At 41.6% G+C, this 22,881-nt stretch overlaps 1 protein-coding gene across 2 annotated transcripts in view; it reads left to right on the forward strand.

Moving 5' to 3' along the window:
- The window catches only part of JAZF1 (JAZF zinc finger 1), a 336,302-nt gene that overhangs the window by 181,824 nt on the left and 131,597 nt on the right, over positions 1 to 22,881 (forward strand). For both annotated transcript variants that reach the window (XM_072783660.1, XM_072783661.1), the window contains exon 2: positions 10,134 to 10,206. In XM_072783660.1, the coding sequence (XP_072639761.1) occupies positions 10,134 to 10,206 (73 nt within the window). The remainder of the gene's footprint in view (positions 1 to 10,133; positions 10,207 to 22,881) is intronic.

Consider the following 22,881-nt stretch of genomic DNA (forward strand, 5'->3'; position numbering starts at 1 on the left):
GGTATGGGGCTTCACAGGATCAGGGATCCAGATTCTTATTGTGTTGCCCCGCCATGTATGATTTCCATTCCTAAAATTATCTCAATTCCAAAGTAGATGCAGGAGCTCCAGTTATTCTTCCAGCCTGCAGGAAGGAAAATGACCCCAAAGAAAGGTGCATGCTTTTAAGGAGGCTTCCCAGAAAGCTTACATCCTGCTGGCCAGGACTTGGCCACATGGCTGCACCTGGCACGAGGGGGATACGTAGACTTCTACCAGACAGCGAGGTGCCCGGTCCCTGGAGGAAGAACAGAAAATGGCTGTTGGATGGCAGCCAGCAGTTTCTGCCACACTGTGTGAATGATGAGTTCTTAGGTTTTCTCTGCATCATTCTGCCTCTGACTATAAAATGGAGACAATGCAGGACAGTGCGGAATTTAATTGCAAAACACTTCACAGGCTGAAGAATTGAGTAGTAGCTACATCGAACACTGCTCATTTAATCCCTCATTTCAGCCCCGGGGCAAAAGTACTATCTTTATCAACATTTTTTTAAAAATATGTATTTATTAGAAGCATGAGCTGGAGGAAGGGCAGAGGGAGAGAGACCATCTCAAGCAGACTCCCTACCCAGTGTGGAGCTGGATGTGGGGCTTCATCTCACCACGTGGAGATCACGACCTGAGCCAAAACCAAGAGTCAGGTGCTTAACCGACTGAGCCACCCGGGTGCCCCATATCTTTGTGTTTTACAGATGAAGAAAATGAAGACTTAAAGAGGTTGTATAGCTAGTATTGAACTGAGGCAGCTTGACTTGTGTGGGATCGCATTATAAATCCTAAGCAACACCAGGAAGTGGGAACAGGGCTTCCAATGACAGGGTAACTGCAAGAGTGAGCCTCAGAGACTTGGGTACCAGGTCGTGTAAATCACTGGACTCTAGGCCGTTTGTGACTCTGTACCCCCTACCCCTGCTAGTTTTTCCTGTGATACTTACCAACTACTCAGTTTCTAGTGCAGTCCAGCCTCTGCCTTTTCTACATACTGGGTAGGATCTCTTTATCCCTCGTGCTTACTACTTGGCTGAGTGACAGGATAACCAAGTTTTTAATCAGACTTGGGTTTTTACTATATATCATTGTTTTGAGTACTTGCTCTGGTTCGGGGGCCTGCTGGAATGTGTGGCTGTGTGATGGCATCTTCAACACTCCGTTTCCATGTGTATCATGGGTCCTTTATCTCTCCCTGCTTTGAGATCCAGGCTTTCTTGGTTCTGCAAAATGTCTCTCTACACCTCAGAAGCAGACCTCCCTTTCTTGGCTGTCAAACCCTTTTCACTTTCTAGATACTTCTTACTTTTGATAATGAGGCACTCAGCTCTATAACATAAGCAAAATTATGTCTCTTCATTTCTCCTTTCCTCAGATCTTCTATTTCTGTCTTCTACTTTCTCCCCCATTCTCCATCCCACCACTGGTTATTTTTCTAAAACACAGACCTGTTGGTTTACATCTTCAGCCCCTCTCCACTGTCTATGGAAGTAAGTCTGAATGCTCCTGAGCATTTCAAACCCTCCAAGATGTGGGCCCTCTGAACTGCAAGACTCGTCTTGCAGAGTTCCAGCCACCCTGGACATCTTGCTGGTCTCTGTTTCTGCTCATGTGCTCAAACTCTTTTCTATTCCAACTGACCATTTTCTTTCTTTTCCAACTGGAGATTTAGTTCAAAGCTCATGTAAAATTTGCTTTCGAGAAGTGTCTGATTCTCTAAGAATCCTGTTTTGTTTTTACGGCAGTTAGTATGATTCTCTATATTGGCATCGTTACACCACAGTCCATCGTTAGATTATTATTAACGGTGAATGGTGTCATTTTTCTTGCTCAGTTGTGGATCTACTGACTTAGAATTTCCCTTGAGCAACTAGCATATGGCAAGAATTCAGTATGTCTTTCTTGAAACAAATTCCATTTCTCTGTTTCCATAAAGAAAAAGCTCTTCTCTAAGTGGAAACAACCTCTTGCATCCTTTTGCACCTTCCTCACAGCCTTTGGGCCTCCTGATTCAGAAAATAGAAAATAACAAAAATTATCATCTACAGGCAATCCAGGAGCAACAGCTCCATTTCTCATTCATGTAGCTCTGAAGCAGGGTTTCTCAATGTTGGCACTATAGACATTTTAGGCCAGGCAGTTCTTTGTTGGGGGGCAGAAAAGATGGGGGATGCTGTCCTGTGTGTGCATTGTAAGATGTTTCAAGCAGCATCCCTGGCTTCTACCCACTAGCTACCAGTAGCACCCAAGAAAGTTTCTCCATAAATATTCTGTAATGGATTACTATTGGCCCTACTGCCTTTCCTAGTATCTACAGGCTTCTCGCCTATGCTTTCTGCTTCAAATTTAATGCCATTTTTAGATTCCCTAACCTTACTTTTAAACCCAGCTCCGTTCCTCTTCATCAGTAAGTCCTTCCCAAATTAACCCTATCTGGACTCCATTCTAATTTTGCATCATTTTATTGCCCTCTGAACATCTGTAGGTATATTTTTCATGTAACTATCTCTACACTGGTATAGTCGTTATACGTGGGTCTATTTCCCTCTCCTGTCTGATTCTATTAGTTGAATTGTCTGAACTGGATGCTTATCTTTGTGTCTTTTGTGTTATGCATGTCCAGGGTATGCATTTATGTGTACGTCATAACGCACAGTGATTATTTACAGAGCACTGGGCTTACGATATGTGGCATCTAAGGACTGGTCCCCCAAGGAGCTTCTCTTTTGATGGGGTGCTAAACAGTTTTGCAAATATGTATAGCACAACAGATGGTAGAGGTAGTATATAGGCCAATGCCTTGGAGGATGGGTAGGATTTCCTTTGGCAGACAATTTGAAGCAAAAGGAATGGAGGTGTCTTTGCATAAACAGCGTTCTCTCCCAGCCCTGAAGAGAGGTTCTCAGAGCCTCTTCTCCTTGCCTTTTCTTTTGTCATCTAGCCTTACCCACCAGCAGCTAGCTATCTTCTCTTCCAGATGCCTCCTTATTAAAGGCCCTTCCATTGGCCAGGAGTGACACAGATGCTCCTTTGTGCTCTTCTGTGTGGCATACTACTTGGATCCATCATCAGGTTCATTCCTGGGGAAAGTAGACATGTATGTTTATGTGTACATACACACACACACACATACACGAAGGATTAAATGGGACCAAATTTTGCCCTTACTCCTGTTTGAAAGAATTATGTAATCCCAGTATCCAGGCTGCCATATACAGAGATGTGGGTTGCGCACTTCACAAGCATACCTGGCAGCCATGATGGTCTCTGGCCAGTCCTCTTGTCCAAGGTAACAAAGTGAGAGCTCAGGTGGATAAATACTCTGTCACCATAAAAGAGTATGGATTGATGGTGTCCTAGATATAAAGCCTACATGTCTCATACTTAGGGAAAAATAGCTATGGCTCTCAAGCAGCCTTCAATGACCTTAGGAATTTGATGGGTTGGTAAAGCGTTAGAAAGCATCCTGGTCAGAACTGTCTATTTCTAATAACTTTGACCCTCTGGCCATGCCAGAAGCTGGGAAGGCTGCAACATGCCGTGTTTATGAATTGGCCTCATAGAGCCTTGCACAAATGGTTGAATAATGTTTATTCACTCACTTGTAGGAGAAAACTCCAGTTACAAATGTGAACATGAATGCTTTTTTTAATAGGCGGTGTTATTGTGCTGCACAGTGTCCCTGACTTTTAGATATTTAACTCATAAAATTTACAGCAACACTTAAGTGCATCTGGATTTTACATCGAATTTGGGAAGGCAAGAATCTCACTGTAATTTCCACTGACTGCCCTGTAATGGAAATTATGGCTTGGGAAAAGTTTCAAATGACGTGTCTATAAACTAAGGAAAAGTTGATCCATTCAAAGGCTGGTTATGTGCAATTGTAGGATTTTTTTTTTTTTGAAAGGCCCATTCCCAAAAAGAAATATTTATTTCAGCAGCTGAAGTAAACTAGCCAAGAATTAAAAGTTGGTCTTTGTAAGTTGTTGGTTCATCAAATTCAGTCCTGAACATGAAGAGAACATTGAAGTAGAATTATGCTGGGCTTTTTAGACCTCTAGAAAGGTCGTCTATACAGAGTCCAGTGTTACAACTGGTAGTCGCAATGAGTTGACCTCGGAGGATGAGCAGCCTTTTTAAAGGTCAGGATGCTGGCCTACTGGTGCTCAGGATGCCAGTCTTCTGATCCTCACCCTCTCATTGCCTGGGCTTGTGTGAGCAGGCATGGCACTTGACCTTCCAAGTCTGTGGCTCTCCTTTTCTCTCCATACCTCCCTCCCCCACCATTGTTACCGTGTATCCCGTTCAATTTCACGACCTTCCCTCGAATGTCCAATGATCATTCATTGACTGTTCTTGGCTCATATTTAAGACCAAGGCAATACAAAGCTGATGGGAGGCTGTGGATGGAGGTGTGGATGAGGCTTGTTGACCATGGACTTAACTGTGGAGAGAGGACTTAATGGGGAATTGCCAGATGTCAGCCTCTGGTGGGATCTTCTCTGCACCCACTTAATCAGAGGAATCCTCTAACTGGCTGCTGGTAGTGGCCTGGGGAGCAGTGGAGTAGGTTTATTTCTACGTTCATGCCCTTCTTAGCCCTGATCTCTCCCCTCGCCCCTGCATGCTTTCCTGGTTCACTGTCTCTGGATAATGAACCATTTTAAACAGGCCTCCATGTTTTTTGTCTGAACTGCCCATTCCTTGTGTGTCATCACCTGGCACTTACGAGCCAGGGCTTCTCAGGGTTTACCGAGCTCAGGGGTCTCCCCCAGTAGCAGACACCGGAGGATACAGCTGCTTCTACTCTCTGGGTCACTTTCCACTTATGCAGGGCTTTTCTATCTGCCAAAACCTGGCTGAAATCACTGGTCTGCTGACATCTCCCCTATTTCTTCTATCCATGGAGAGTTTTCTGTCGCTTTATTTCTACTTTAGTGGGGCTCCAGATGGTGAAAGAAACAAATCCCCTTGGTCAGTTTGCCATGTTTGATCAAAAGTTCCACTTCTGGTCCTAAAATTAGTGTATCCATTTCATAAGTGTGCGTTCTCCTATCAGCCAGGCACTGAGCAGAGCAGAGCGCTGGAGAGGTGAGAAAAGAGGAGACAGTTCTTCACCTCAGAAGTGTGGAAGGGGGCAAGGATGTACCCAGAGGATGCCTCCCCGGGGACCAAAATACAGGGACAGTGCTGGCAGTGGAGCAGTGCAGAGAAAGGGATGTGGTAAATGTGGCCAGGGGCACGTTGTGGATGGCCACACTGGATAAACTAACACTCGGTGGTTTTATGAGTTGAGCTATTAGGAGAAGACTGAGAACAGACTGTGCCCATTAATTATTACTGAGTGAGTCCAAAGAAAAGTGGTGTATCCAGCCCGGATCTCCCAAATCCTGTGTCTGACCGGGTGGGCCTTTGCCTCTCCAGGGTCTTCCAGCACCGCAAGTGGCCCGCTGCCTCCCGACCCACATCCTCCCCACCTCCCACTGTGGCTGTTCACACTGAGAAAAGGGCCTGGTGTTAGGAAGACACAAAACTTGTAGGCCTTCTCAGGGGGCATGATTTCTCCCTCTTCCCATAGCACTCTCAGCCTGCAAATAGCTTGTGACCAATAGAGACCTCAGTAGTCTTGTTGTGAGGCAGGACAGTTGATTTCTCACTTTCTTAAATGTATAAGTAATTTGGGTCTATAAAATTGTAACAGTGGGCAGCCCGGGTGGCTCAGCAGTTTAGCGCCACCTTCAGTCCAGGGCCTGATCCTGGAGACCCCGGGATCGAGTCCCACATCGGGCTCCCTACATGGAGCCTGCTTCTCCCTCTGCCTGTGTCTCTGCCTCTTTCTCATGAATAAATAAATAAAAATTTTTAAAAAATCCTAACAGTGTAGACTACCTAATGCAGAGCTTGATTAGCCTCAGTTAACCCAGCAAATGACCTTGATAGTTTTCACTTCGGCTTGAGAATAGCACGATGAAATGTTCAACATAAGTCACAGATCCCCTTAGCTGCCATTGCTTCCCAACGCCAGAGACAGCAGAGCCTATGAGCATGAGCCTTACTGATTGAGCCTGTTCCTTGGTCATGTTGCAATTCCACTTCCTAATGAGAAGGGTCTGAGTGCTATCCTCTCTCTTACCTCTGCCATCGGTTCTGCCTCCCCCCACACACACACACACGCCCCACCCCCGCCACTTGAGAAGTAGTGGGAGCCAGTGCTGTGACATTGAGAAGTAGTGGGAGCCTTTGGCATTCAGTTGAATCTGGGAAGCCACGAGTCACCAGGACCACATGACCTCTTCCACTTTGTGCCTGCGTCTAGGCCTTCACGTACAACCGAGCATTCAAGCTGTCAGCCCGAGGTAGCAATGCCAGAAGAGGCGCATCGCCGTCTATTTTAGAAGATGTTTTAGAAACTGAAGCAAGCCAATAGGTTTCTATCACTGGGGTATTTATAAATCTTAGCATTTGAATCCTCTTAGCCTTCAGTCAACTTGAAATCTGTGAGCAAGCAAGGGGTGGCATGAGGCAGAAAACCAGAACCTCTCGGTGCTTTTCTTGGCTGTCGCCTGCCCTGCTAAAAAAGTTTGGGTTTATCTTCTTGTCACTTCTTAGTGCTATAAAAGCGGTTGAGTGCTGTTACATGTGGCCGTAGACAGCCACATTAGAGAAATGCTTGCCTTCTTGCCAGTCGCCAGCTTGAGGAGCATCCTGCGGCTATGAAAAAATCAAGTGTTCCTCTCCCACAGACTATTTACTGAGGTGGATTATATCTCTGCGCCGCGGTAGCTGATGTTCCAGTTTCGGATTTTTATTGGCACCGTAGACAAACCAGCCAGGGAACTATCTGGGAGATTGGGGCCATAGCCATTGGCGTTCATATCACATTTCTTTCTGTAGCAGCTCATCGTATGCAGAAAATTTCTCAGTGGCGTGGCACATTGTATAAGGAAATTCTTTTTATTGAATTCGGTAATATCCAGGGGATAGTGTTACTCTCTCCAGCCCGTTCTGACAATGGACGCTCCGTGTTCCTGAGGAGCACGTCATCGTCCTGCTGTGCAAATCCTCGTCTCTTGTTGCTCTAATCCTTTCCTGTAGAGAGTTTCTAGCAGCAGGCAGTTACTTTTCTGTCAGGGAGGGAGAAATAATAAAGGCAGCTATTCTACTTTTACCGAATGTGAAGTGCTCAGCGGCGTAATTAAATCCATAAAATGGTGAGTCATGATCACGGCACACCAGTCAGCCAGGAAGCGAGTGACGGAGCTGATGTTTATTTGCGACCAGCAGCTGATGCAGTTCCTCCAGTAGCACTTGTGTAGGCCTCTCCTGATTTGTGGGCACCAAGTGCCTAATTTCATTTTTAAGAACTCCAGGCTTTAATGAATGTTCTAAAGGTTGCCCAAGGAAATGTTTAATCCAGAAAAGATCTTTAAAGCCTAGTGGATATCTGTCTGGAAGTTCTACTTTCTTGTGGTTGGCAGAGTCTACGTTCTAGAAAAGAGAATCCTGTCCGAGGTGCTTCCGGATGGTCTTTTTGTCATGGAGAGGATGACATTTGGAAGCTTCTGGAAGTCCATTTCACCACTAATAATTTGAGGGTATGCGACCATAAGTCTAGCATAGGCTATAGAAGGTGGTGAAACAAAGTAAGGAAACAGTATTTCAGTACCTTCCTTTGCAGCTGGAATGCAAACATTCTTGATTCTTTGTGGGAAAATTACAAGGTATAATTTGTGTGAATGTCAGTGGCCAACATCATTCATCTGAGCATCAGAGAACTGAAGGATTTTATATAAGGTACTTCCTACCCTTCCCCAAAGACATATTGGGGTGTCAAGAAGAAAAGAATAATATACACGTGTGTTTGTGTGCGTACCTACTCACACTACTACTCACTACTCACACACTAGTGAAAGAAAAGTAAAAGTCAAGGTAGCTTAGAGAAGCCATATTTAAAATAGCTGAACTTCTATAATGTGGAAACAAAGGAAAGCTTCAGAGGATGGTTGTGGGAAAACAGACTGAGCATCAGTTACAAGAAGAAAGGCAACAGTGGAAGATATAAAAATGTTTATTGGCCTCCTAACTCTTTTCCCCTTTAAATGGACATTTTAGACTCAGGATGGTGTTTCTTTCAAAATCATACACCTTATGTAATCGTGCACCAGATGGCTTGGAAGGAATGGGTTTTAGTGAGTCAAGCTCAGGCCCTTGTCTCAAAAGCTAAACACCTCGATCATCAGGCACTCCACTCGAGGTCAAAGTGTTTTGTGATCGTTTGAGAAATTTTCCACATAGACATTTGCAATCATTGCCTTGTGCGTTCTTACCTTCCTCTCCATTTTCATGGTTTTTGTTTCCAATCTCTTGTTTCTTACCTCATTAAGCACCTACAAAGACCTTGCAGGATTGGTCTGTCAGTCACCATTTGCACACATGGCCTGCCCAGCATTCCAATGGACCATTTTGGAGATAAAACACCTTTCCCTGGTGAGCGTTGTCCTACTGACTCCTCTCTGGCAAACACAGGGAAAGGGCACAAGCATTCCTCAGAAACAAGGTATGCTTTGGGGTCACAGCAAACTTAGAGGAGCACAAGGAAAGGTATTTGAAAATGAAGTTTGCCTTGAACAGTGATTTCCAGTATGCAGAGAACCGTGGGTTGTATCTGTAGGCTAGTGATGTACAAACAGCCTCAGTTGCATATGTAATCATTGTAGCAGGGAGAGGAAATGCAGAGTTACTGATCTGTTCTCACTCGTGCTGCCAAAACCTTGAGACCCGACTTGATGGAGCCATTCAGAGAATCTTTGTCTCTTGTTTCAGAATTTGGCTTTCAAGGACCTGCGATGGCAAAGACCCAGGAAGCAGGATTTCTGAATAGTATGTCTCTGAAATTCTTGGCATAGGAGAAACAATAAAGTGAACATGAGATTTTTAACTTTAACACCAAGAATAAAATTGCTGCTACCGCCTAGTTTTAGTCTGGGAGTCAAGAGCATTGCAGATTGATTTTTATGCTATCATTTTTGCCACCCGTGCTCTGTGCCACTGTGTCTGCGCCCCCCCCACCCCCCCTCACCTGTTAATGTGCTTTGGGGTTAGCGTGTAGATCTTGCATCGACTCCGTGCAGTAAACGCTTCCTGTACAAAGGTGCTTGAAACAACATCTGTCATTACATCAAAGAAGGTGTTATTGCCAAGTGCAGCTGGAAGAGTTCTAATAATGAGATGCTTTTAAATGAGGTTATAATGAAAAGAAATCTGTGTGAAATGGCTGAGCCTTTTTCTAGGAAAATAAAAACGTGTGCAGTTTCCTCCCTTTATAGTCTTATTACATAAACCGTGTTTTGCATGTGTTTAGTGCAATCATTGCTCTATGTGAGAAGCTTGAGAATTTATTTCTAGTTGTGAAAAGTGCAATTTGTGTATGTGTGTGTGCGCACGCGCGCGCACGCCATGTTGGAAAGGCACCATTACAGAAGGTTGCTATGGTGTTGAATTCGCTCTCTTCAGGAGAAAAGCCCCTCTAATGAATGTGGTGTTTGTAGATTCTGAACCAGTATGAGAATTCCTGAATGAGAGTCTAGAAAAAGTTATAATAAACCCATTATACAATTAAAAAGGAGAAGAGCTGCCCTCCAGAATGTGAATCCAAACCCAGAAAAGTGTTCAGTGAACAAGAACAATACTCAGTGGGTTTTCAAATTGATGGAGCTTTCCAATGGCAACTAATTTGTTCCAGCATTCAAGTGAGCATAATTAACAGAGACTTTCTTTCTTAGGCCGATTACCCTCCAAAAACCATGCCAACATTGTAACTGTAAGCAGTGAAAACCAATATTTATGAGGGGGATTGTGCAAGAGTTTGTGTGACAGATGGACATTTTATCACTGTTGATGTTTGGAATTCCCTTGAAAAGTAATGTAATATCTTGTTATTTATGAATGAATGAACAAATGATTGTGCTTTGCTGCCTGGGTTTTCTTTAAAAAGAGCAATGTTAAATCTGTTTCTCTGTCTAGCCCCTATTTCTTTATGTTAGGCATCCTCATATATTCTAATGCAAAAGCTGAAAAATCATAATTGTGTTTTTATTACAGATACAGATCCACGTGTCTTAGAAAAACAAGAATTACAGCAGCCAACCTATGTTGCCCTCAGTTACATTAATAGGTAAGCTATTTTCAGAATTTATAGCAACTTTGTATCTGCCACATGTTTGTTTTTTAAATGTATCTTTTTAACAGTAGAAAAAATTGTTTTCAGTCTTAAAATATTTACTGGAGATTATTTAAGATCCACCTCTATACAGAATTTTGTTTCTCCATTGCAGAGCTGTAGGATTGTAGTGTTCTGTGCATATGTCTGAAAATAGGACTGATTTATAAGCTCATTCTGGAAGTACTTTGTATGCAGAGTTAGAATATGCTCTTTTGACTTCATAGGGCAGTTTGAGAGATTAATGGATGTATGTTTGAGTGAAACTTTTAAACCCTGGGGTGAAGAGGTACTTTATGAATTCAGAACATTGTTGGAATATCAGAATATATCAGGATATAATAAATCGAAATAATTTAATATAAGAAGGTTATTTAGTAGCAGCTCATTTTTAGTAAAAACACTCTCAGCAACCATCCCATCTGTGCAGAGTAACATGAGTTTTTACTGTAACTGAACGTGTGAGCATGACTTTAGAGAACACTTAGGACTTCATCTGTCAGATCTAAAAGGAGACTTGGTGTTTCAGCCAACTTAATTAAGGAGACAGTGATTTCTGGAGACAACCTAAAATCAACTTACATTAAGAAAACATACACCCCCAGAGAGAGAAAGGCAAAGCAAAAGCAAAACTAACTGGCTTTTAATGAGAATGAAAAACTCTGCTCGTAAGTCAGTGCATGAATTTCCATCAACTGTCCCTTTTTCATATGAGGCGAAGAGTGGTTTTCCTTCTCTTGGTACCAGAGCTGAAGTTCAGAGTCTGAAGTAGAAGACTGGGAATGAATTATCTTTTTTTTTTTTTAAAGATTTTATTTATTTATTCATAGAGACACAGAGAGAGAGAGGCAGAGACACAGGCAGAGGGAGAAGCAGGCTCCATGCAGAGAGCCCGACGTGGGACTCGATCCCGGGTCTCCAGGATCACGCCCCGGGCTGCAGGCGGCGCTAAACCGCTGTGCCACCGGGGCTGCCCTGGGAATGAATTATCTGTACTGTTCCATTTCGAGGCATTTTTTGGGGGGAAAACTTACTAATCTTTAGAGAGCTTTGAGTTGGAGTTGCCTGTACTCCATTTCAAGTTATTTTAGAATGCATGTTTTTAAAATGATTCATTAACATCAACCTCTATCTGCATATTATTGCCTTTGGATTTCTTGCTTACGAGCCTTGCCTAGAAGTGAGGTAAAGCATCTACAGGGTCTCACTGCCTATGATTTTTGAAATTTTAAGTAGAACACCTTCAAAACCACATCAGATACAAATGAAGGTTTACGTGCTTATCTGGATTTCTCACAAAACCGGTTTTTGATGATTAACCTACATTTTGAAAAGTCTTTTATACATTAGAATTATGTGTATGTGATATGTTAATTAGCCTAATATTGGGCAATAGGATCAATAGGCTTCTGGATTAACTGGCCTTGAATAAGATTTTTTAGTAGTGCAGCTGTTATGTTTCGGGTAAAACTTTACCTGTGTGTGGACAATTTCATAGAATACCAAACCTTATTCTAGTAAGAATCTGAGCTTTTCACATTCATTCTTCTTCACATTGTCCAACCACGTTGGCAGCAGGGATCTACTCATTACATAGGTGTTCTATTCCCTGGAGAAATACTCTGAGAAATATTTGGTAGTCCCAAATACTCTGGTGTGATTTGGGACTATCAAAGAAGACACTGTCGACAAGGGCCACACACAACAAAGCTACCAGAGAACTTGAATCAAGTATGGTAGTTTAGCATAAACTGTGCAGTAGGAGAAGCTTGAATCTGAGTCTTCGCATAGGAAATACAATGACGTGAACATGTAGTTCTTGGAATTCGCCACATCCTGTCCCAGATGACACAGAGTTGACGTATGAGAGGATGGATGTGTTTGCTGGTCTTTAGGTGACGAGAAGGACTGTGTACAGAGGTTGCCCAGGTTACTAACAACTTTTCTCACTCGAGATCCCTTTGTGAACAGTGTCACATTGGTAACGTAGTACATTAACATATGACAGTCTGTGTATTTGTAGGTGATGGATAAACACTTAGTAAATGAGAAGACCAAGCCCTGGATAACTGTGAGGAAGAAGTCAGGTCTGGCAACAAGGAGAGTTAGGTGAAAAGGAGTTGTAGGGCTCTTAGACCTAGAAGGGAAACCCTGGAATTCACATGAAGCCAGTAGAGGATTCAAGAAGAGAGTAATGAGTTTAACTGGAAAGAAAGTCTGCTTGACAGCAATCTCCTGCAGCAGAAAAGAGTGCTATTAGGGGGGAAAAAATAATTTTTTTTTCTCTCCAACCTCAGGGGAAAATAAAGCTTAATTTTGCTGAACAGTGAAGACAGAAAAAGAATATTTCTCTGCTCATGTATCTGTTTATACAACCCTAATGTACTTTTGGACATCCCAAAATTGAGATGAAACTTTCTTTGGCAAGAACATTGCCAAAGAGTGAAAACAACAGACTTTGGGCCCTTCAAATGGAGCTAGCTTTTTGGATTCTAAAAAAGAAAAGAACTGAGTGGAAATTGGAGCCTATATTTATATGTTTTAAATTGCCTTACTCTCTTGAACCCAATGTGTTGAACAAACTTTTAATTCCTTGAAAAGCAGTTCTGTTACAACACCTGAGCAAATTTTAAAATCTAAATAGTGAGAATGAGACAGACTGAATGAATTAGGGTTCTGGGAACAGTTTGGGGCGAGGGAGATGGATATGAATTTTAAAGATAGGAAGCTCTGTTAATTTTGTGATGTGAGGAGCAAGAATAAGTCCATGTAATGGGAAGTTTAATTACTGCGTCTGTATAATATTCGTATACCTGGGAAGTATAAAGTGCAAGAAGAAAGGCTATAAGACTTTGAGAGCGAATATAGAAGAAATAATACTAGAAAGAGCAAATATAACATTTCTTATGCTCTGAGCTCTATGCTAAACATTCTTTTTACATGGCTTATTTCAGTCTTCACAATAACCCTATGAAGGAGGTACTGTGATGATCTCCACTATACAGTGAGGGATAGAAGTTAAGTGACTTGTCATAGGTCCCCAGGTGGTATGCTGGGGATTATTGGGTTCAAACCTACATCATTAGGCTCCAGAATCTGGGCTCCTAATCACTATACAACTTGATTTGTTGGGATATCAGAGTTACATGCTAGTTTACTTTAGAAAAGTAAGAAGAAAATTTGGAAAACTAATGTTAGAAAAATACAGTAGGACAGCTGGGCAGAGGGGCACAGAGAGACCTAAAAATCAGGGTATATTGCCAAGCTGTAGATAACCAGAGAGTAGCAACCTAGTAAAACAGTAGGAGACAGCAGGAGCTAAACCTGCTGTAAGTGAGGCAATCAGTAACTCCTAAATGATACATTGCTATGGGAAAAGCAAATTGAGTGTGCCAGGCACATCCTAGCAGAGCAAGCAGGCCTCTGCTGTCCTGGAGAGGGATGCCTTCCATTGCAGGCAGAAAGGGTGGAGCTCATGAGCGGGGTGCACAGGGGACAGGATGGGTCAGGACTATCTTCACTCCCCCTCTCACCAGTAGGCACGTGATAGGTGAGTGGCAAGGTGAAGTCAGGTGAGCCTCCATCAAAAGGCTGATCAGGGGGATCCCTGGGTGGCTCAGCGGTTTAGCGCCTGCCTCCAGCCCAGTGTGTGATCCTGGAGTCCTGGGATCGAGTCCCGCATCAGGCTCCCTGCGTGGAGCCTGCTTCTCCCTCTGCCTGTGTTTCTGCCTCTCTCTCTCTCTCTCTCTCTCTCTCTCTCTCTCTCTGTATTTCTCTTGAGTAAATGAATAAAATAGTTTAAAAAAAAAAAAAAAAGGCTGATCAGAAACACTAACCCATACCTGGAGGTTTCCTTCAGGTTATGGTGATGTGGTTCAGGTGGCTGCCTTGAGGTGATAAGATGGCTTATTAGTAACTTGTGACTCTGCAAAATAGGTACCTGAGAGGAGATCCCTGGGTGGTGCAGTGGTTTAGCGCCTGCCTTTGGCCCAGGGTGCGATCCTGGAGACCCGGGATCAAATCCCACGTTGGGCTCCCGGTGCATGGAGCCTGCTTCTCCCTCTGCCTGTGTCTCTGCCTCTCTCTCTCTCTCTGTGACTATCATAAATAAATAAAAATTAAAAAAAGAAAAGAACTTCATTCAAAAAAAAAAAAAAAAAATATGTACCTGAGATAACCTAAACCTAGTAGCCTACATGGCCATGGCTGCTAGTTAGACTATCTTTTCTACAAAATGTTTTTCTTAATTTAGAAATGTTATTTTAACCTCAGTTTTTCAATTGTGTATATGATTTTGAGGTAAACTGTAAAGGAGTATCCTGCCTAGGCCCAAATTGGTACCTTTCTTGCGGTCAATACCTTGTTGTTTACTACCTAATAAAGATCTAATAGTTCTCATACCTAAACTACAGCTCTACTCCAGTTCTCTTTGTAAGACTGCACTGCCACAAGAGTTAGGTTTCACCTCCTCTGAAAATGGCTTTTTATTTAGCTTCGTGTTTGCTATTAAATTGCAAATTCTAAAATGAGTTTCATAGAACACCAATTCCAAAGGGTATTTTCTTGTGTCTGTCTGTCTCTCTCACACACACCTCATTTACTCACAAAGGATTCTGTGGTCAATTAAATGTGGGGAAAATCTGAGTTAAATAAAATGGGTTTCTTTACTGCAGGATTTATCAGATCTTTTCCTTTGCTGCTATGCATTCTAAGTCTCTAGGAGAAAATCTGTTTCTCATAGGGACCTGATCCCAGAGCACTTTTTCTTGAAGCATCTGATGGGACTTGTTCTGCATATACCGGCAGGGGGTTGCTAGAATTACATCACTTTCACCTGCATCCTCAACTTCCCCAAGGAACCCTGAAACCTTTTATTCAGGAAAGCGTTCTATTCTTTTCCTGGTTCAAAAATCAGAAGACTACTTTTTTCCTCATGGTCAGCTGGGACAAAGGAGAAAATTATGCCCTTCTATGATAACCCAGTCAACCTGTCTTGTGCCTTATTTATTTGAGAGAGAGTGGAGGGGCAGGAGGGAGAGGGAAAGAATGTCTTAAGCAGACTCCCTGCCCAATCTTAGGACCCTGAGATCATGACCTGAGCCAAAACCAAGAGTCTGACTCTTAACCAACTTGTACCTCTTTTTATTTTTTTTTTTAATTTTTGAAAGTTTTGAGAGAGATTGAGAGCATGCATGAATAGGGGGGAGGAGCAGAGGGAGGAGAAGCAGACACCCCACTAAGCAGGTGGCCTGACCTCAGGACCCTGAGATCATGACCTGAGCTGGAGACAGACACTAAACCAACTGAGCCACCAAGGCACCCCTTCGTGCCTCTTTTAATAGTAATCCCTTTACTTCTCACAGCCTTCCCAGATACCTAGTTGGTTTCTATGAAAACAAAACTTACATTTTCTTATTTAGAAACTATCACAGTTGATTTCCCCCATCTCCAATGTCATTCTCTTCTCTCTTTGAGAAATAGGACAATGTAGTAGTTATGAGTATGGGAGGAGTGGGGTGCCTGGCTGGCTCAGTCAATGGGGCATGCATTCCTCGATCTTGGGGTTGTAAGGTCAAGCTCCACATTGGGTATAGAGCTCACTTAAAAATCTTTAAAACAAAAAAATGGACAAGTCAGGCTACTTAGGTTTGAGTCCTTTTTCTGCTATTCATGAACTTTGTGAGCAAATTGACAAGTCTCAGTGTGTTTCCTTCTCTCTAATGACACATTCCTTATTTTGAGTATTGATGTGTGTATATAAAGCACATGCAACTGTGCTTATGACAGTATTACATAGGTCTAAGTCTTTATTTTTTTATATTCTACTCTTGCAAGTCACTGTTTTCTCTCTCAAATCAATAATTAGAGGAACAAGTGCAGAGGGGAAGCACTGCTTTGGCATGGAGCCAGAACACCTCTCACCAGGAAATCTACTCCATGAGGACAGGGACATTTTTCTGTCTCCCACAACTGTGTCCCCACTCCCCAGAACAGTGTCTGGCACATAGTAGACTCTCAGTATTTACTGAATGAGTGAACGAATGCATTGTGACTTTGTGTCTGAGTCAAAGAGAGTGACTACATGGGGGATTCCAGGAACTCTAGGGATGCTTATCTGAGAAATCAGGAGCCTCTGGTACTCACGTTGAGAGGGCTACATGATAAAAAAAAAAAAAAAAGGCATGTTGTACATTTATTTAGCACTTATGTGGATTGCAGTACAAAAATCTGTTAAGTGGTGGCTATCAATAGTTCTCCTGCCATAAACAACTGGACAAACTTAGGAGATAATGGTTTGTAAGCTCTGGATAATAGGCAGTAAAGACCGATCCCTGAGAGAAAGGAAGCATGATCACCTGGCTCACTCTGAGGACCATTTTCTTACTGCAGTGGAGTTCCCTAGAACTGTTCAAACCTGAGCACAGCACAACAGTCCCACTGCCCTAGGAAGAGAGAGGTTGATGGTTGGGGTAACTAAAGCTGCTGGAATCTGTAGCACAGAGGGACTATAGATGAGGGATCTGTGTAGAAGAGGATCACAGAAGTCTGTATGAGGATCCTTCATGAGTCCATGACTGAGGATGGGCTGTGTATATTATTTGGTATAAGACTGTGGATCTTACCAAGGAGCAGCAAATACATGGGTGAGAATGAAACCACGAGACCAGAGATGAGGTGTTGCTGGTAGGCATTGCATTCCAGCCCAGCCAGCGGGGAAATGACTGGTTAGCACCCTACTCTTCTACCTGAGATATTAGAAATAAGAACTTTGTCCTAGAGCGTGCCCTGCTTTAGAGCCACTCTAAAAACCTCTAAAACTGGGCAGCCCGGGTGGCTTAGCAGTTTAGCACCGCCTTCAGCCCAGGGTGTGATCCTGGAGACCAGGGATCGAGTCCCACATCAGGCTCCCCGTATGGAGCCTGCTTCTCCCTCTCCCTCTACCCCTACCTCTCTCTCTCTCTCTCTCTCTCTCTCTCTCTCTCTCTGTGTGTGTGTGTGTGTGTGTGTCTAATAAATAAATAAAATCTTAAAAAAAAAACTTGCTCCACTAATGCTTTAAAAAAAATAAAATAAAAACCCCTAAAACCAAGCCTCTATAAGATCTTCAGAGGAGACAAAGTTCAGAAGTGAGTCCTGACAAGTTAGATATTCTTAGAAAACACTCTGGGAAAACACTCTGGGCTTTCCACAGATTTGCCCTAAGAAGGTATACATTTAGGCCTATACAGGTTCAACATAATCAGCCTGAAATTGAACTGCCTTCTAGAACAAAAATCACTAGTCTTCATAGGAATGAATCTGATATGACAATGTCTAATATGCAATAAAAAATGACTAGACATGAAGGACAGAAAAATCTTATCCTTAGATGAGGGGGGAAAAAAAAGCAGTCAACAAAGACTCTCCCTAACATCTGATATGGCCCAGATGTTAGTTTTGGGAAAAAAAGACTTGAAAGCAGTCATTATAAATGTGTTCAAGAACTCAAAGGAAGAATACACTAAATAAGAGGTTGTTTTGAATGAAAATAAAATCAGTCTGGATGCTTTTTAAAAAATTCTACCAGAGTATAAACTGCTTCATGAAAGCTTTCTTCCTTTTCACCCCACTTTTATTCCCACTCCAAAACCTCACCTAATTCCCCCGAACCATCACTCTGGCTGTTTCAGTTGGACTCATTTTTGCCAGATTATAGTCCGTCATAGCCTCATAAAAAAAGCTGTAATTAGCCAAGTGTGCACTGACCTTCTATTTTATACAAACAAGACTGAAACATTTGATTTTTTTTTTAAATCTAAAGGCAGTAGGTTTTTTTTTAATGAAACCACCTGTTTGTGGTCTTCTGAGAGCAGTCTGTATTTATTACAATACAAGACATGCTTTCCTATTTCCCTCCTTTGTCCACCAGATCTGAAGTTCTCTGTGCCCCAGCCCCATACTGAAGTTTGTGGCCTAATGCATGCCATAAACATGTTGCATGCTGTTAGATCTCAAACACCAGACGTTGTGCTACCATTTTCTCAACCTGTGTTTTTTATGAACATCAGTTGAAACAAAGCTGAGATGGCTGCCTGCCAGATTTTCCTTGTAATATCGCTAACCTGATTTGGCTTGCTCATTGTGTTTTGCAAAAACCATGTACTCTCAAGAGACACAGAGAAACTGGAAAAAACCCTTATGTGACATTTTGGCTTGCTTCAGCAGAATTCGCTTGTGCTGCTGGCATAAAACACATGGTGAGAGAGGGGAGTCCTGGCAGAACTTGGTGATATGATTTGCTTGTTAGAATCTGGGCTTCTTGCATAACTTACTTCTTTGCTGTCCAGTTTGTTCTTAGCTCAGTGTTTTAAAGCAGGTTGCTTATATGGTTACCTGTTAGGTCCATTTTTTTTAATGTTTCTTGTGTCTACCATCAGTATTTATGACTGATCTTTTTTTTGATGCCAGTATACTTAGCATACAGTGATATATTAGATTCAGGTGTACAGTGTGGTGATTCAACAATTGCATATAACACCCAGTGCTCATCACAAGTGCACTCTTAATCCCCATCACCTATTTCACCCACCCACCCACTTCCCCTCTGGTAACTATCAGTCCTTTATATTTAAGAGTCTGGTTTTTGGTTTCTCCTTCTTTTTTTTCTTTGTTCATTTGTTTCTTAAATTCCATATGTGAGTGAAATCATACGGTATTTGTCTTTCTCTGACTAATTTCACGTAGCATTATACCCTCTAGATCCATCCATGTTGTTGGAAATGGCAAGAGTTCATTCTTTCCATGGGTGAGTAAGGTTCCATTGTATGTGTGTGTATTTATACATAGCATTTTATCCATTCATCTATCAGTGGACACTTGGGCTGCTTCCAGAATTTGGCTGTCGTAAATCATGCTGCAATCAATCTAGAGATGTATTTTTCAAATTAGTGTTTTCATATTGCTTGGGCAAATATCCAATAGTGGAATTGCTGGATCATATGGTATTTCTATTTTACATTTTTAAGGAACCTCCATACTGTTTTCCACAGTGACTACACTAGTTTGCATTCCTACCAACAGTGTATGGGGGTTCCTTTTTCTCCACATCCTCCCAACCCTTGTTTCTTGTATTTTATATTTCACCCATTCTGGTAGGTGTGAGGTGTTATCTCATTATAGTTTTGTTTTGCATATCCCTGATGATGAGTGACACTGAGCATCTTTTCATGTATATGTTGACCATTTTTAGGTCTTCTGTGGAGACATGTCTGTTTGTATCTTCTGCTCATTTTGAGTATATAGTATATAACTGTACTGGAATTAATACCTCAACACAATACCTTGTTTTTGAGGTATTGAGCTGTAAAAGTTCTTTATCAGATATGTTATTTGTAAATATTTTTTCCCATTCAGTAGGTTTTCTTTTAGTTTTGTTGATTTCCTTTGCTGCGCAGAAGCTTTTTGTTTTGATGTAGTTTTAATAGTTTATTTTTGCTTTCATTTCTTTTGCCTCAAGAGATCTATCTAGGAAAACGTTGCTACAGCTGATGTCAGAAATTACTACCTGTGTTCTCAAGAACTTTTATGGTTTCAAGTCTCACATTTAGGTCTTTAATCCACTTTGAGTTTATTTTTGTGGACCATGTAAGAAAGTACTCTAGTTTCATTCTTTTGCATGTAGCTGTCCAGTTTTCCCAACACCATTTGTTAAAAAGATTTTTCCCATTGCATATTTTTATAGTTTTTTAAAATTATTCTTTATGCCCAATGTGGGGCTTGAACTCAGATTCTTGAAATCAAGAGTCATATGCTCTACCAACTGAGCTAGTCATGTGCTTCCCACCCCCATTGCCTATTCTTTCCTCCTTTATCAAAGATTAATCCATAATCTTGGGTTTATTTCTGGGCGCTCTATTCCATTGATCTATGTGTCTATTTTATGCCAGTGCCATACTGTTTTAGATACTACAGCTTTGTAACATGAAGTTTGGAACTATGATACCTCCAGTTTGTTCTTTTCAAGATTGCTTTGGCTATTTGAGGTCTCTTGTGATTCTATACAAATTTTAGGATTGTTCTAGTTCTGTGAAAATGCTATTGATATTATTTTGATAGAGATTGCATTGAATCTGTAGATTGTTAAAATGTCCATATTACCAAAATCAATGTTATTGTTCCCAATCCATGAGCATAATAGATCATTTGTTTCATTTTATTTTATTTGTTTGTATCCTCAGTTTCTTTCATCAATGTTTTATAGTTTTCAGAGTATAGGTATTTTACCTCTTTGACTAGGTTTATTCCTACATATTGTTTTTGGTGCAATTGTAAATGGAACCATTTTCATAATTTCTCTTTCTGCTACTTCATTATTAGTGTGTAGAAATGCAACAGATTTCTGTATATTGATTTTTGTATCTGGTGACCTCACTGAACTGATTTATAAGTTCTAGTAGTTTTTGGGTGGAGTCTTTAGGGTTTTCTATATAGAGTATTATTATGACTTTTTTTATGCATCTTTGAGTACAGTTCAAAGCTGCATTACATTTTTTAAAAATCTTCAAACTTACTGGAATGAGATACCATGATATTGAAAGAATCTAATAATAGACTTAGATTTTCTATTTTTTTTTTTCCCTTTGTAGAAACCCATTCCCCAGACTTATCCTAAGTAAGAGCTGCTATACTTTCAGTGTTTCTGACTGTGACATTACTGTGTTGATCAGTGTCCAGTGCCACCTCTTCTCTCCCCCTATTCAGGCCAGTTGCTGGATATTAACTTGGAGTTTGTCAACTTGCACTAATTGCCTTGTGTCATTGACCCTGCTCACTCATTATCTCCACTCTGAGCCTCAGATAAAACTAACAAGTGCCTCTCTACTGAGGCTAGCTTTTGAGAGTCACTACAGAAAAGCACCTAGCAATGTGATTCATTTCACTGCAAACACAACCTTTCCAACTTAGCTGGGCCCTCAAGACTGTCCCATAATCCTTTTTCATCTCATGTTAAAACCTGGCTAAACTTATCACAGTCAGTTTCTAGTGTACCTATTATACTAAAGTTCCTAAAGGAATTCCCAATCCCCTCATCAGCAGATATTCTCAGTTCCTGTACTGAGCAGATAAAGACTGTTTCTGTGTCCACTCTCAGCTTCCCTCTTCATCATCTCCAGATTCATCTGGATCCTTCATCCAGTTATACTCTACACCCATCTCTTATCCCAATGGCCTGGAAATCCCTCTCCTCTGGCTTCATTTAGTAACAGCACATATACCTGAAGGTTTTGTCTGTCCTAAGAATTCCCTATCCATTTCCATTTTCTCTTCATGGATACCTATGGCATCTTCCTTGACACTTCACTTACTTGGTCTACCTGCATCGATGCCATTGGCTACTTTGTTTCTGAAAACTTTCTTCTCTTGTGCCCATTAACTTGTTCTGTCCTTGTGCTTCTTCTACTTCTTTTCAACACATGGCGGCTTCTTCCTAATTTGTGTCTCTAGTATTTTGCTTTTCTGTGTATATTTCCTCCATTCCATGAGTTTACCTCTATTGCCTCTGTGGAAAGAACTCCTCAACCCATAACCCCAGCTTCCTTCCAATCTTAATTTCTAACTGCCCTCTACTTCTTGGTACATGAATAGTCAGTATGGGCTCCACTTACCCAGTGCTAGGTCCATTACTTCACATCTCTCTTTGAAAATGATCCTCCTTTTTGGATTTATAATGTTGTTTAATGGTGCCTACTCATTCATTAATCTTGGAAGCTTGGAGTTAACTATCTGCTTGCCATCTCTTTTCCTCCCATTTCCAAATAACCAGACACCAAATTTGCAACATCTGCACCCTAATCACCTCTTAAATGCTTCCCCTGCTACTGTCTTTACTTGAGCCTCTAAATTCCTATTTTGATTATCCCAAGAACTCCCAAATCTCCATGCTTGCCCTGTTTTCTCCACTGCAGCCTACTAGCTGCCATCTAAAGATTTGTCAAAAGAATCAGCACCATGTACAAAAATCTTCTGTGTTTTGCCTTTAGCTTGCTATGTTCTCCCTCTTTTCTGGCTAGGACAACTCTACTTTTCAAAATCAACTTTTAATGCTACCTATTTTATGAATTTTCCTGACCCTCCCAGACAGAATTATTTACATCTTTATTTTCCAAAACCATTGTGTTAACACACTTTGCTATGACCATTGAATCGTATAAAATTTAAGTTTGTGTACGTTTAAAAGGAGTAGCAGCTTCTTCCTTCTCTCCCTAAGTCCTCACTAAACCCCTACCCAAAGTCACCATGTAACATCATGGTGTAGGTATCCATCTATATTCTTCCTTAGGTGCAGACATGTATGTAGAGCTTCGGTTGTGGCATTTTTCTTTTAAGATTTTATTTATTTATGAGAGACACAGAGAGGCAGAGACATAAGCAAAGGGAAAAGCGGGCTCCCTGAGGGGAGCCTGATGGGGAACTTGAACCCAGGACCCCAGGATCATTACCTGAGCCAAAGGCAGACACTCAACGGCTGAGCCTCTCAGGCGTCCCTGGTTGTGGCATTTTTAAAAATGGGAGACTGAAACGTGAATAAATATATAAAATCTATAATATACAAACATTATAATGCACCTATTACTTTTTCATTTAATATCT

The sequence above is a fragment of the Canis lupus genome, chromosome 18, assembly GCF_048164855.1.
Source record: "Canis lupus baileyi chromosome 18, mCanLup2.hap1, whole genome shotgun sequence".
In the NCBI taxonomy this organism is placed as follows: Eukaryota; Metazoa; Chordata; class Mammalia; order Carnivora; family Canidae; genus Canis; species Canis lupus.